The sequence below is a fragment of the Lissotriton vulgaris genome, chromosome 2_1 (genome assembly GCF_964263255.1).
Source record: "Lissotriton vulgaris chromosome 2_1, aLisVul1.2, whole genome shotgun sequence".
Taxonomy (NCBI): Eukaryota; Metazoa; Chordata; class Amphibia; order Caudata; family Salamandridae; genus Lissotriton; species Lissotriton vulgaris.
Genome location: NC_141687.1, coordinates 1644880494 through 1644895231, shown reverse-complemented (window position 1 = coordinate 1644895231; position 14738 = coordinate 1644880494). Strand labels below are relative to the sequence as shown.

Sequence of the window (14738 nt, the reverse complement as noted above, 5' to 3'; positions counted from 1 at the left end):
TGGCTGTATCTTCAGCGTACCACCAGGTCGAATGGAGTAGGGATTCCAGGCACTTGACGTCGTTTGTTATGCCTGCAGGGGCATTTTGGTACATCCGAATGCCATTTGGGTACATCCGAATGCCATTTGGGCTGGCGTCAGCATCTGCTGTATTTCAGCGGTTGATGAATAAACCTTTCAAGGATATCAAAGGTGTAATGTTCTTCCAGGACGACGTGCTAATTTGTGGTAAATCTATGGGAGAGCACAATAGCAGGGTGAGGACAAGTCTAGACATCATCAAGGGGAGTGGGTTGACTAAGAAAAGAGAAATGCAAGTTTGTTCAAGAGGGTGTTGATTATTTGGGTCATCTTGTATCTGGGAAGGGAGCCGAGCCCAATATAAAAATACTTGATGCCATTCAGTGTGCACCTAAACCCACAAATAAGGACCAGCTGGGTTCATTTCTCGAGCTGGTAGAGTTTTATTCTAAATTTGTTAAGACTTTTCTGACAAAACCAGTGGGTTACGTTGTCTCATGAAGAAGAACAAGAAATGTATGTGGTATGATAATTGTGACAAGGAATTTGAATCCATCAAAATATAAATTGTGAATGCTTGCCCAAACAAGATGTTTGATAATAATGACTCGTGTATTATAACCACTGACGCTAGCAATGTGGGTCTGGATGCAGTACTTATGCAGGTAAGGGCTGATGGGAAGGAAGAGACAATTGCATTTGTATACAGGACATTACGAGGTGAAGAATCATCTTACTCCACGATAGAGAATGAATCATTGGCCATGTGGTGGGGTATCCAGTACTTCAAAAATAATATGTGGGGAAAAGAATTTACTTTGAGAACAGACCACAAACCTTTGTTGGATCTGTTTAACAACAAAGGTGGGGGCAGAGCAACTCCGCGCATCGCCAATCGGCAGTATAGACTACAAGGATATTAGTATAAATTGGAGTATGTGCCTGTTGCTAAAAACTATGTTGCCGATTGTCTCTCAAAGTTACCTTTCGATGGCAACGACGTGCTCTATCAGCGACACCACGAATGGTGTGCTGTCTGAGTACGAATAGTTGAATGCTGCATCTAGTGATGAAACTCTTCAGGAAGTGCTGAAGTGTGTGGTGAATGGTTGGCCTCCAGTTAGGAATACCCCTGAAGCTTTAGTTCCTTTCAGTAGAATCGAAACCGAATTGTCTATAGTGGGGTGCATTCTGCGCAGGAGTGGGCAATTAGTTGTTCCCATGTGTCTTCGGGAGAGTTCTGGTGTTAGCACATGAAGAGCATCTTGGTGTTCGGGCCATGAAAAGAAGGATAAGGAAGGATTTCTGGTGACTTGGGGTCGACAGGGCGATCAAACATTACGTTAGGAATTGTTGTATGTGTGTCCTTAGTGACAAGTCACAGGTGACTTGTCTATCTCCAGTCAACCCCATTGTGGTAAAAAACACGCCATGGAGTAAGGTGGTGTCTGATGTAGCTGGTCCTTTTGGTGTCGGGGGAAGTACACCCAAGTACGTATTAGTCTTGATAGATGGCCAGAGGTAGGATTTGTGGACCGCGTCGGATGTCATCATTAAATGTTTCAAGGAGATAATATCTAGTGAAGGTTATCCCAAGGAATTGATAACCGACAATGGAACCCAATTAACATCTAGAGTAATGCAGAACTTTCTTGTTAATTCTGACATTAAGCACATTTTAACTTCTCTTTATCACCCTTGCAGCAACGGTCTGGTTGAAAGGGTAAACCGTTGCATCAAAGACCAATTGCAACTAGCACTCATTAATGGCTTACATTGGAAAGAGGCAATGAATGACATGTTGTGGGCCATGAGAACTACCCCATAAAAATGTACAGGAATGTTTCCTTTTACCTTGTTAAGGTGAAGGATTGCTTGTTCCAAATTCTATAAAGAATGGATGGAAAGGAAAACGATTGATGCGGCAAGGTTGGCCAAGGTAGCGGATGTGAGAGCTGCGGTACAGGAGAAGTAGGAATCCATGGATGGATGTCACTGGGTTCTGTCGGTCTAGGTGGGTGTGAGTTAAAAGACCGGGTTTTGTTCATAAATGTTGGTCACGTTTTTCTGGAACCATTCAAGTTAACAAGGTGGGGAAACATATTTTGCTACTTGAGAATGGGAAAACTTGAAACAAGTGTTTATTTCCGTTGTTCACAAATCAAAGGTGGAATATGTTGGGAAGAAGATGGGTGTGCATGTTGACCCAGCTCAGCCTAATGTTGATTTTTCTCAGGGCAAGAGAGTCGTGGCACATCCTTAAAGACCTACTCTGACCAGGGTGAGCTCGGTTTCGCGTACCCCTGTTAGAGCATCTGTCAGAGACATGTCACGTCCTGCAATGTTTAGCCATTATAGAATGTTTCGATTCACCTTTTCTTGTTTTAACTACTGGTCGTTTTCTTTTTCCTCCATGTTTTCTTCTTCACGTTCCTTATGTTATATTTTTCACCTGTTTATTTTTTTTGTCCTTTTCTCATGCACTTGTTATGTAATTCTTGTTTCTTTGTGTATTTTGTAAGTAGAAAGGGGGATGTGTTGGGTTAGACCGGTGTCCTTGTGGTTCCCTGCGTGGAACCTGGAAACCAGTGTGGGAGCTCCGATTCGAGGCTTGGCAGTTATGCCCAGACGGGAAAGAAGAATAAAGGAAGTTACCCGACTCCACTGCCTCAACTTTTTTACACCGATAAGGAGCTTCCTTGTGGTGGAGGCCAGTGAATTAATGGAAGTATATTATTCTTGGAGCATAAATATATGCAGCAGCTCGTAAGTGGTGCAGCATTATGTTCATGTTACAGAAGGGGCCTGATTGGTACCTAGAAGTTTCTGGGGTCCAGCTTTGGTCAAGTTTCAAACTAATGCATTTATCACGAAAGTGAAATAAAATTGCAGATTAGGTATGGCTTCAGGCCTAGAAGTCAAAGAAACAACATATAAATAAGGTATATAAAGTTTATATGAGTCGAGTGAAAGAGGCAGCGGCGTAGTCTACATGGATACCTTACGCCAATAAAATTCATTTGTAGTCCAAATCAATTTAATAAGAAGCCGACAGGAGGTCTAGGGGTAGTTCATGTCAAGAAATGGTATAATAAGTACAGTGTATCGCTTTGCCAAGAATGCACCTCTGTGGTGGTTGGGGTCAAGTGATGGTTAATGTAGTAGAGGTTAAACCCCGAGGTAAAGTACGAATGGCAAGGGATAAGACCAAGATTGTAGCAATAGGTCGCAATATGGAATTATCTCCAGTCTGTGGAAAGAGAAATAAAGTTGCTGTGCTCCAAAGACCATGCAATCATCCAACTTTTATATTAACTAGTCTCAAGGGAACAGAGAAGCTGACAGCACTGTGTCTGTCTAGCCCACAGGAGTGCGATTAGGAGTGATGTACCAGGTTGTTGGGCCTTGTTCAGTGCTGTTGGGATCAGTGGGAATTGGTAAAAAGGCACTGACAAATCTCCCTGACCAGTCTATCGACAGGGCGTTACCTCGGACTGATGGCGTGGGAACCTAGACAAGAAGCCTTGGCATTTTGCGGTTTCCGGACTTGTTAATAGGTCTATGCTCGGTGTTCCCCAGCTTCTGAACATGCTGTCCAGTACTTCCTGCTTTATCCCCCATTCATGAGAGGTGTTTTCTTGCCTACTTAATCGGTCTGCCTGTGTGTTCTGCTACCTAGGGAGGTGTGTTGTTACTAGGGCCGTGTTCTGTTGTAATGGTCATCTTCATATCTTCTGTGCTAGTTTCAACAGAGGAAACAACTTTGTTTCTCACTGCTTGTTGAGAGAGAACATCATTGTTGTGTCGTCCGTTTGCATAAGCACGGTCTGTCCCCTCACATGTGCCTGGACACTTTCAGCATTAGGAAGACTGTCTTTAGGTTCAGGCAGTTTATGTGCTACACAGTGTTCGTAAGGCTCCAGAAACCTCTAACCGTCAAATTGTCCATTTGTGACCCCAAGCCCTTGTGGGATGTGTCTTCTTGTGGGATGAATCTATTGGTATGGTAACTATGTGAGCTGGAAGTTTGAAAGGTCTTCCTACCCTCAAATCTGTCAGGTTCCACCATTCTATTTCCTTCTGAAACTTTGCTGTGATTATTACTAAATCCTCCCAACTCTTAGTGGTTTGTGACCATCCTATAAAAACATTCCTGTACGGGTCTTGCATGTATTATAAGGGGAATGCATTATGCTATCATCCCATCAATTTCAAGACTGTCCTTACTGTCCCAGACTTCCCCTTCTGGTAGAGTTTGCTCTGCTACTGCCTTCACACTGCTGGAGACTGGGTATGCACATGCTGTTCTGGAGTCCAGTGTTGCCCTCAGGAACACCTTCACCTGCTCTGGGAGTGGTGATGATTTTTTTGTCATTTATGGTGAGCCCGAGGGATTGTAGTGTGTTGATGACTGTTTGACGGTCTCAGTGGAATGTCTGTTTCGAGTTTGCCTTTACCAGCTAATTGTCTAGATATAGGTAGACATGTATACTTTGTCTTCTTAGATACGCTGCCGCCACCAGGCATTTCATGAACATCCTTGGTGCGGATTTTATGCCAAAGGGCATAAACATGTCTTTCACAGGCCAGCTTTCTTCGAAACTGCCGTAGATGAGGCACTCAAACAAATAAAGGACAGCCATACAGCCAAGGAAATGGGTGTTTATTAAATCAGAGTTTCATCTAGGAGAGGGGGTATCTCCCACAGAGAAGACCTATAGACAGGGAAAGGTTCATCACCAGCCCCATACCAACAATAGCAGCAGTAATGCCTCGGACAACAAGCCGCACTCCAGCCTGCTCAATAGCCGTGTCAACACCTCATGAGCACTCAGACCCTCGACCTTTTCTTTCTTTTGTCTGCAATTCTTCAAGATTCTTCAGCGCGCCTCTGATGTGCTTCCAGACCCAACGGTGGAAACAAGAATTTAAGATGGCGACCACACACAGGAACTTCCAGGGCACAGTCTGGTGCCACACAGGGGCTGGAGTTACCACCTTAAAAGATTAGACTTATGGGCTCTGACATACATTCTTCTAGTGAACCTATAGCCTTTACCACAGGTTTGTCACCATCACCAACTCAGGTCTTCTGTAGTCCGCCTAAACATTCTCACAAGGCAACTACTGGTATACTATAAAAACATCTATATAAAGTTAGTTGGCAAAACAATATACATCCCTTCCTAAAATGGTAGAACAAATATTTTCAAAGTATAAATGTCCTACCCGTTAGTATTTGCCACAGAAACACCAAAACCCTTGCCCACTATGGTAATCTGTGAGATTCCCTGGAACAAAATACCTCTATGTGAACTTTAACACGCACAGTGTAATGACAACTCACTCTTAAAGGCCATCTGACTTTACAGGAGCTTTTCACAATAAATAAGTCAAGCCTACTGCCTTTGTCATAATCTTCCATAAACAAACAGGCTTATAGCCTTGATCAATGGCTTTTCCAACGTAGTCCTGCTGTTTTTAGAGTTCCAAAAATCCTTGATCCTTAAATTGTGGAAATTTGATGGGTGGGAGATCTAGAATTCGGAAAGTCTGTGTGTGGGGGCAGGGGTGGATAGTTTGTTTAGGTCAGAGAAATAAATCACTTCTGGAAACCACATATTTGTGTGTCCTTCCTAGCTTCAAAAACAATATAACAACTATCCTAAAACTGTACATTAAGAATTCCCAAAGTGTAATTCTGCTACCCTTTGGGTGTGTCACGGAAAAGAACTAAAACCAAACTCCTTGCCTACCATGATTATTTGTGAGGTTTCATGTAAAAAATAAATAAATGTCTACAACATTTAGTACATTTATAGGCATATTAGCTTTAACACATGCTTTTCACAATAAATACATCTGTCCTACTGCATTTGCAAAAGATTTTCATAATGAACAGGTCAAGCATGTAGCCTTGACTATTGACTTTTAACAATAACAAACTTGGTCCAGCTATATTGAGCATAAGCTTTCCCACAAGGCAAAATGTGCAATACAACCACTTTTATTTCAGCAGAAGCAAACAACCTCGGACATATCAAAATCTGTACTCTAAGTAATCAGGTCTGACACTTTTTGAAGTGCTTCTTGAAACTCTTTTTCTGTTGATCACATAAATAATCCCTTTAAAGATGGACAACCACAATTTATTGTGTTACCAGAAAGTAAAGCATTGCTCAATGAATCAAGAGTTACCTTTAAATGGACCAGACTTGATCCATGCCATGTCAAATTTAGTCTTGTAATATCTTGCTCCACATTTTTTTGGAAGAAAAGGCAACTGTCTCTTCTTTGACGTACTCTCCACGGAACTACAATTGCTTTCATCTGTATCCGAAATTACCCTAGCAAAAGGAAGTGCAAGAGTTGATTGCAGTTAGTGTGTTTGATACTGAAACGTTCAACTACTAAAGCTAAAACCTTGATAAGTTGCATGTGTAACTGTTTCTGAACAGCTTGACGAGGTATTGATAAAACCTTTCCTCTCAGAAAATAATATGCTAGGTTTTGAGAATATCTAACTATGATTTTTCTGTTCAGTACTGATTCCACCGTGGCCATTTATGTGGGATTTTTAAGGTTGTTTAAGTGTGAAAAGCACCTTGGAAAGATTTGCTACGCTCGCTCACCCACTACAACATGATGTAACAAGGCTTTAAATAAAAAGGTGGGTATGCAGGAACCCTAGAAGTGTCTTCACAGAGGGGTCAGAAGCAACCCACCACTTGAGCGGTGTACAGGAATTTTACTCTCTATAATCAGACCGATATGCTCACTATAAAAATGCAGGCAGTATAGGATCCATGGCAGACTGGCCAAGTTTCCACCCGTAGTGACCTGATGATATATCCTAATCAGAAGCTCCAGGAGTAATGCACTACAAAAAGGGGCTTTAGTAATTTTGATGCTCAATCTTTCATTTCTGGATTTTGAGCTAAAACGAAAACATGGATATGGCTTCCATTTTGTACCTGTACATCAGTATTCACATAGTAATTAAAATTAGCTTTTTACTTCACAAGAAATTATTTTACTCCCAAATCCAAAAGTAACAATTATCTAGGTCAATATTTCAATCGAGACTAAAACAGCTTGGCACTCAAAACCTTAAAAATACTGGCAAAATCTATGGAATCTCTGCATGTCATAGAGCAAAGTACTCCAACATGTAGCTTTCAATGTTGCAAAACAAAAAAGCATTGCCAAGTGAGCTATCCTATCTAATGAAGATGAAAGGAGTCAAACAGTTGGGCAACAGAAAAATTGGACCATACAGGAATATTAAACCCAAAATATCGCCTTTCATGAGCATTGCGTCACAAATATTGTTTACAAAAATATCATCTGTTGGGAGTTCATAGTAAAAAATCCACACTTAATGGGATGACATTATTGTTAATGATATTCAAGACATATTTCTGCCAGACAATATTTTTGCTTATGATTTTCTGGCATACAACCCAGAAAATCATGCACATCACATTAAGTAGGATAGAACCTTCTGATACTCAAAGCAATATTTAATATATATTGTTTCCTATATTAAATAGTTTTCACACACAAGATAGCAAATCAATCGATAGACATAACACCTTATATTAGCATCAACATGCAAGTAAATGTAAATAAAGCAGAATCATCATAGTCCCGGACACATATCCGATAACTCACCGGGTACAATTGGTGGGTCCTCGTGGGTATTGTGGCCGATTTTGATGAGACGGCGATTCTTCCTTTATAGTTAAATAATTTTCAGTTCTCTGTAAACGCTGTTGCTCTTCTTCACCCTCCTGCTTAGTTTCCCACAGCTGACAGTCACTTTCGGTACTGGGTTCCATTCTCAGCAGCTCTATCTGCAACATGAAAACACCAAAAAAGGTATTTCAGGCACCATCCTTAAACTGCATACTCCTTTGTTTGGCCTCTATTTTGTGGAGTTCCTGGTTTGAATATATGTGACTCCGACGTAGGATGGGATACATAGGCGTAACGGATTATATGAGATGCCAATTAACACGTTGTATGCAGCAGGGTGATTACTTCAGCCAATGAGAATGCTGGCTTTAATTACTGCTGTCTGCCTGCATTCTAGGTTCCGTGGTAGGGGCATGAAAAAGACAGACAGCAAAGCAAGCAAGTTTACAATGGAGTAGTTTAGTGATCTTGATTAATTACAATTGCTAAAACTGTTACTGATTACTGTAAGACAAAATCAGTAAGGAAGACATAGGCATACAATACTGATAAATAGTACAACGGGGTATTTTATTGTATAATATTTCACTTAACCCGTTTCACTCACTGTTCTTCTCTTTGCACTTTATACTGTATATACACTCAATGTCACAATTTCGCCTTCTTCAAATATTATTGGATTCATAAAAGGAATGAGAGTAAAATAATTACAATTTCCCAAACACTTAGAAAGCATGGGCTAGCTTATGTTGTCCACAAACAAACAGTTCCTACAGATTGGTGGAAACTACAAGACACAGGGGAGCATTATGTTTTGGATGCAATTACATTTAATGTGGCTCCATGTCATCCATTGATCAACGGCCTGGAAGAAACTAAAGAGTTTGAAGTTTCCAAAGTCCTTGGAGTTTTTTTTAATTTAGGAAGTATCAGCATGTCATCTTCATATTTATAGCAAGTGAACTGAAAATCATTCATCATTCCGAGTAATAATTTCATGTAGCATTTGAAAAGCATTTTTCGAGATGAGCGAACCTTGAGGAGCTTCTGCTGTCATTCTATAGGGTTTCAATGACAAAGGAGAACTATGGATGACATTTGTTCTATTTGTATTCTAAGTGACAGTGGTACCCTCTATACTGGATTTGCAGAGTCTTTGTGTTAGGTTGTCATGAAGGCAGTGGAACGGTCCAAGAGAAAAAGCAGCAGCCGCATTATGTCTACTGTGTTTCTACAGTTTATGCTGTATGATGTTTAGGACAGATTCAGTGCCTATTCCTGGACGAAATCCTGTTTGGAAATCAGCAAGTATCTTAAATTAACTGTACTCTCTTGGCAAAGCTTGCTCCTACTATACGTTTTCAGTGGGATGGTCTGTTTGCTATAGGTCTGTAGTTGTTGGGATCTTGAAGGTCCATGTATGTTTTCTTTAATAACCGGCATATGTAGGATTATGATTTTTTTTAAAGTCTTCTGGAAGAACTCTCGTTAAGGAGTTGTGGATCAGTGTTCCGACTGGGGTAGTAACGCAACTGCTTAACATTTTTTTTTGTGAAGATTTATGGTCAGAGGGGCAACAGTGTGTGTTGGCATATTTTGTCAAGAAGGTTGTTTGCTGTGTGATGTTATCCTTCTTAAATCTGTATTCATCATAGGGGCTTGTTTTCTTTTGTCATGATTAGATGGGTTAGTGGCTTTAACCCCTTCACTGCTGCGGCAATTCCGCCACAGCGCTAGGGGGTAGGGGGGGCCGGCGGCGCTCTCCTGCTGGTGACGGAACCGCTTGTCATCAGCCTCGGTAGCGCTGTGCTTATGACAGAGCGGTTCCGTCATGGCCCCGCCCGCTCAATAGAACACCCAGCGCAGGCGCGGAATCTGCACCGTGCAGGCGCTGCGAACGGGCCATGACGGAACCGCTCCGTCATCAGCATAGCGCTACTGAAGCGGATGACGGAGCGGTTCCGTCATCAGCGCAGAACGGGTTAACATAACAAAAACTACATGGAGTCATCCATAGAGTTTTTGAGTTTAGTTTACTGTGTCCAGATCCGTGTTGACGGTAACTGGGCTTCTCGGTCCTCAAAATTCAGTGTGCTTCATGGTCAATATGCAGTAGCAGGTAAGGTTTATTTAACTGGGCTGAGTTGTGGTGTATTGTGTTGGATGGCCACCAGGTGGTGGTATGAACACATAATGGAATAACCTTTTGGAACGTGAAGAGGGCTGGGTTAGCGAAAAGGACACCTAAGATGCGTCCTGCAATGTGTGTGGGTTTGGGGATGATGATGTAGGCTGAGCGCTTCTGTTGGCCATTGAGGAACATTCTAAGGTGGCTCATATCAGGTTTCTCAAACCATATGTTCAGGTCACCAGGGATGCATAGGTTTGAATACAGAGAAAGAAGGTTTGAAACTGTCAAGAAAGGGAATGTACCATGGTTATGTGGTGGTTTGTATTAAAGAGACGGTTATAGGAGAAGGTTGCGGTAGGGTTACCTCTGACAAGGAGGGGCTCACAATCTTGTAAGAAAACATTCTTAGCCATGGTAAAAATAGTTGTTTCCTTACATAGGATAGCTATTCTGCCTCACTTTTTGCCTATGGGATTTTGTTAAAGCAGACCCTGTGCCAAATATAGGAGAAAGAGGTTACACTTGGTTTACCCCTTGACAAATGCAATAGGAAGGGTTTTTGCACAGTGAAATGTCTGACAAATGCAATGGGGACAGATTTCACATTCTGAACTCTCTGGCAAATGCAGAAGGACGTTATTTTGCAATGTGAACTCTGACAAATGCAAAAAGAAGGGCTTTTAAATAGTGAATGAACTCTGTGACCAACCCCATAGGAGGCTTAAATGGACTAAATTAGTCCCTGAGACATTCTTTGCTGAGCTCTTAGCTAAGGCTCAGGATAGAATAGTCATATGTCTGGATAGCTCCAACTCTCCGAGGGATATTTTTAAAGCTTTTGAAGGAATCTGTAATCAGATTGCAACTGACCTAACTATTAAAAGTAAGTTTAAAGGTCATAAGGGTGAAAGATGGTTTAATGCCGATTGCACTCGGGCACCTGAAAATGTGCTTCAGGCTCTGAAAAGTAAACCTATAGACAGGGTACGTATAGCATGTTTGAGGAAAAATTATAAGACTGGCGATTACCCGGCGAAAACAAGAGATTAAGGAAGAAGCATGGGATAACCTCCTGTCAGTAGAGGTTTTGAAAGATAGCTCGAAATTGTGGGTGATAATTAACACCCCCTTTTTCTCCAGCACAGATAACACTCCTTTGGAGTGTAATATCCCAGAGGACCAGTGGCTCGCCCATTTTGAGGCAATTTATGGTTCTAGGGGAATTGATAATTTTTTACTAAGTGAAGTGCCACAGGGTGCCGTGCCTTTACTAACTTTTGAGAAATAAGAGGTGGAAAAGGCTATTACCGAAACCTCCAAAAATAAAGCGCTAGGGCCAGACGGCGTGCCGGCGGATTTGTATAAGGGGGACCCCACATTTTGGGCCAGGATTTTAACAAATGTTTTAAATACCTCGGGAACCCAGGAGTTCCACAGATCGTGGGCTTTGTCAACAATCATTCCGGTCTTTAAAAAAGGGCAAAGAGGGGATACTCGCTGCTGCAGACCCATTTCCTTTATTTATTGATTCAGCCGTGAAAATCTTGGGCAGAGTCATCCTGGTTAAGCTCATGGACTGGGTAAATGGTAGCAAGGTCCTCTCTAACCTCCAATATGGTTTTAGACAGGGAAGAGGCACCCTGGATCAGGGCCTGAATTTACATCTTCTAATAAGTAAATATACGGTGGCGAAGGAAGGCTCTCTCTACATGGGTTTTATGGACCTCTCCTCAGCTTTTGACCTGGTTAACAGGTCAAAGCTGTGGACCATATTATTGGATATGGGCATTGATCCATATTTAGTTTACTTTGTAGCAGGCCTTCGCCAGGGTCTTTCCGCAACAGACAGGGTCACGCAGGATGGTAGATCCAGGTCCCACCTCGGACCGCACAGCAGATTGAACGCTGTCGCGGCTCGAACCGGGGGTCAGCCGCCATCTTAGGGAGGTGCAGGGATCGCGGTCTAGGCTTTCAGACCCTCCCGCCCTCCCGGGTATTTAAACGCTCTTTTTGCACTGCCTGGTGATTGACACCAGCGTGCCATTCTTCCTGAGGCGAAAAGCCGGGAAACATTGCCCTTATGCACTTTACATTTTGCGTGTTAAAATTGTGACTTTACTTTTACTATAGTGATTTTACTTTAAAGCTTTTAAATTTGCCAATTTGCACATACTCGATATCTTGACACTGTTGACACTGTTTCCGCTTCCCACCTCGGACCGCACAGCAGATTGAACGCTGTCGCGGCTCGAACCGGGGGTCAGCGGCCATCTTAGGGAGGTGCAGGGATTGCGGTCTAGGCTTTCAGACCCTCCCACCCTCCTCCTGTATAAATGTGCATCATTTCCCGTCCGCGCAGCGGGCGGGCGCAGCGGGCGCGCCAAAGGCGTGCCCGTCTGCGCCCGTCCGCGCCCAACCGGACCCCGGGGCCAGAACCCCTGGTTCTTCTCCATCGGCTCCGCGCCCATACTCCAGAAAACAATTACTTGACTTAAGACCTGTCAATACGCATATAACGCACTCCTTTGACCTGCTTGGAAATTTTCCTTTGCATTGCCCCGACTGCCCTTTCCTATTAAATACTCCTGATTTATGTAAAAGTCAACAACAATTAGTTACCATTCCTTCTCCTCCTGGCTTTCTCTTTATCAATCATAACTGTCGCTCTCTGCCCAAGCATAAACGCAATATTTTTGACTTGCTTACTGACGAGGCGCCTGATGCGCTGTTTGTCACTGAATCTTGGCTCCACGACAGCTCTGGCCCTGACATCGCCGAAGCACTGCCTATTGACTATGCCATTGTCCGTAGTGACCGTCCTGTAAGGACTGGAGGCGGTGTGGCAATAATTTTCAATAAAAAATACCAATGCCATTCTGATTCTATTACTCTGAGCAAATGTGATGCTCTTCACTTCAAGCTCACTCTAAACCCCAACTATACTATTACTGGACTTTTAATGTATTGTCCCCCTGGCACTACTAATTCTTGGTATACCCAATTTTTGGACTACATAGCTTCAGTGCTCGTATCTTCCAGTAACTTTTTTGTCATTGGTGATTTAAACTTACATTTGGACAACCCCAACGATAAGGCTGCTAGTAGCTGTATCACCGATCTTGCTGCTATGAACTTAACCTTACATAACAAGGGCCCCACCCATAGGGGTGGGCATCTTTTGGATCCTATTTTTTCAAACTCTTCACTAATAACATGCTCTCCTGCCTTACCTGTCTCTTGGTCAGATCATTTTCTAGTTAAATTCACTGTAGCTACCAATAAAACTCAGACCACACCTAATTCCTCTCTCAATTTTAAAAGGAGAATCTGGAAGAATTTGGATACTACAGCTCTCAACTCAAAACTGCTTGATCTTTTGCCTAAATACCGACCCAACTTAGACAACATGAACTCAGCTGCTAACTCGGTGAACTCTTGGCTCTCTGATGCTATAAATATCTGTCTTCCTCTTACAAACAAGAAAAATGTTGTCCATAATTCTCCCGCCCCATGGTATAATGAAACCCTTCGTCTACACAAAGCTCAATGTAAGAGACTAGAACGGGCCTGGAGGAAAGATTACTCTACTGCTGCCGGGCTTACGTATAAAGCCGAACTGAAACTATACCACAAGGCCTGTGTTCACACCAGAGCCACCTATGCCACAAACTTGATTACAGAAGCCATGAATAAATCAAATGTTTTATTTAAAGTGGTAAAAGACCTTGCTGGCTCACAGACAGTTGCTATACCCCCTCCTCTCTCGAGTAAGAAATGCGACGAACTTGCCCAGTATTTCACATCTAAAATCGACACAATCTATAGAGATATAAAATCTCTTGAGGAATCCACTGCCTGCCCTTGGTCACCCCCTATTACCACTTGCCCTCCCCTGGCTTCTTTGCAGACTTGGCCTGACCTTGTACCTGCCACTCTCTTAGAAATCCTAAACAATATCAAATCTGGTTCACCCATGGATCCCGTACCTATTTCGGTTCTACGTCAGCTTGAATCTTCCCAACTTGAAGTGATCTGTTCTTTACTTAACGCTTCTCTTGCTTCAGCCACGGTCCCCAATTGCTGGAAGCATGCAATGGTTACCCCACTCCTTAAGAAACCCACTGCAGATCCTAATGTTGCTGCTAATTTCCGGCCTATCTCATTGTTGCCAGCCTTCTCAAAAATGTTAGAAAGACACGTTCATCTACATCTCTCACGCTTTGTCACTTCCAATAATCTTCTTCACTCATCTCAATCTGGCTTTCGCCAGGGCTTCTCCACAGAAACCACCCTATTAGGTGTTACTGAGAACATTCGCCAGTTATTAGATCAAGGTGAAACGGCTGCACTGATTTTGCTTGATCTCAGTGCAGCCTTCGATACTGTCTCCCACAGTATCCTTCTCGATAGCCTTGCCTCTTTTGGCATTTGTGACAAAGCCTTACTCTGGTTTTCGTCCTTTCTTTCTGACAGGACTTTCCAAATCTTTTCTAATACTTCCACCTCTAACATCTACAATTCCCCTCATGGTGTTCCCCAGGGTTCTATTCTTAGCCCTCTCCTTTTCAATCTTTATGTTGTTCCGTTAGCTCATGTTGCACAGCTTTCTGGTCTCAATCTTTTCACTTATGCTGATGATTCTCAGATTGTGTTTTCCTTATCTCAAGCAGACCCTTCTTCTCCTTCCTCTCTGCAATCTGGTCTTAGTGACATTTCTCGCTGGATGAGCCGTAATTTTCTAAAACTTAACAGCGATAAGACGGAGGTACTCGTTTTCGGCAACAAGCCTGACCTTTGGAGTCCGAGACACTGGCCGTCAACCATGGGCGTTCTACCCGCTCCATCGGAACGTGCTAGGAACCTAGGGGTTCTCATTGACAGGGATCTG

The 14738-nt window shown here is 42.7% G+C and overlaps 1 protein-coding gene across 3 annotated transcripts in view; it reads right to left on the bottom strand.

Moving 5' to 3' along the window:
- LOC147733002 (uncharacterized) overlaps positions 1 to 14738 on the bottom strand; it is a 110987-nt gene that overhangs the window by 31115 nt on the left and 65134 nt on the right. For all 3 annotated transcript variants that reach the window (XM_086957544.1, XM_086957546.1, XM_086957547.1), the window contains 2 exons: positions 7696 to 7877; positions 6220 to 6368 (listed from right to left, as the gene is read on the bottom strand). In XM_086957544.1, coding sequence (XP_086813670.1) covers positions 6220 to 6368; positions 7696 to 7862 — 316 coding nt within the window. In that variant the 5' untranslated portion in view covers positions 7863 to 7877. The remainder of the gene's footprint in view (positions 1 to 6219; positions 6369 to 7695; positions 7878 to 14738) is intronic.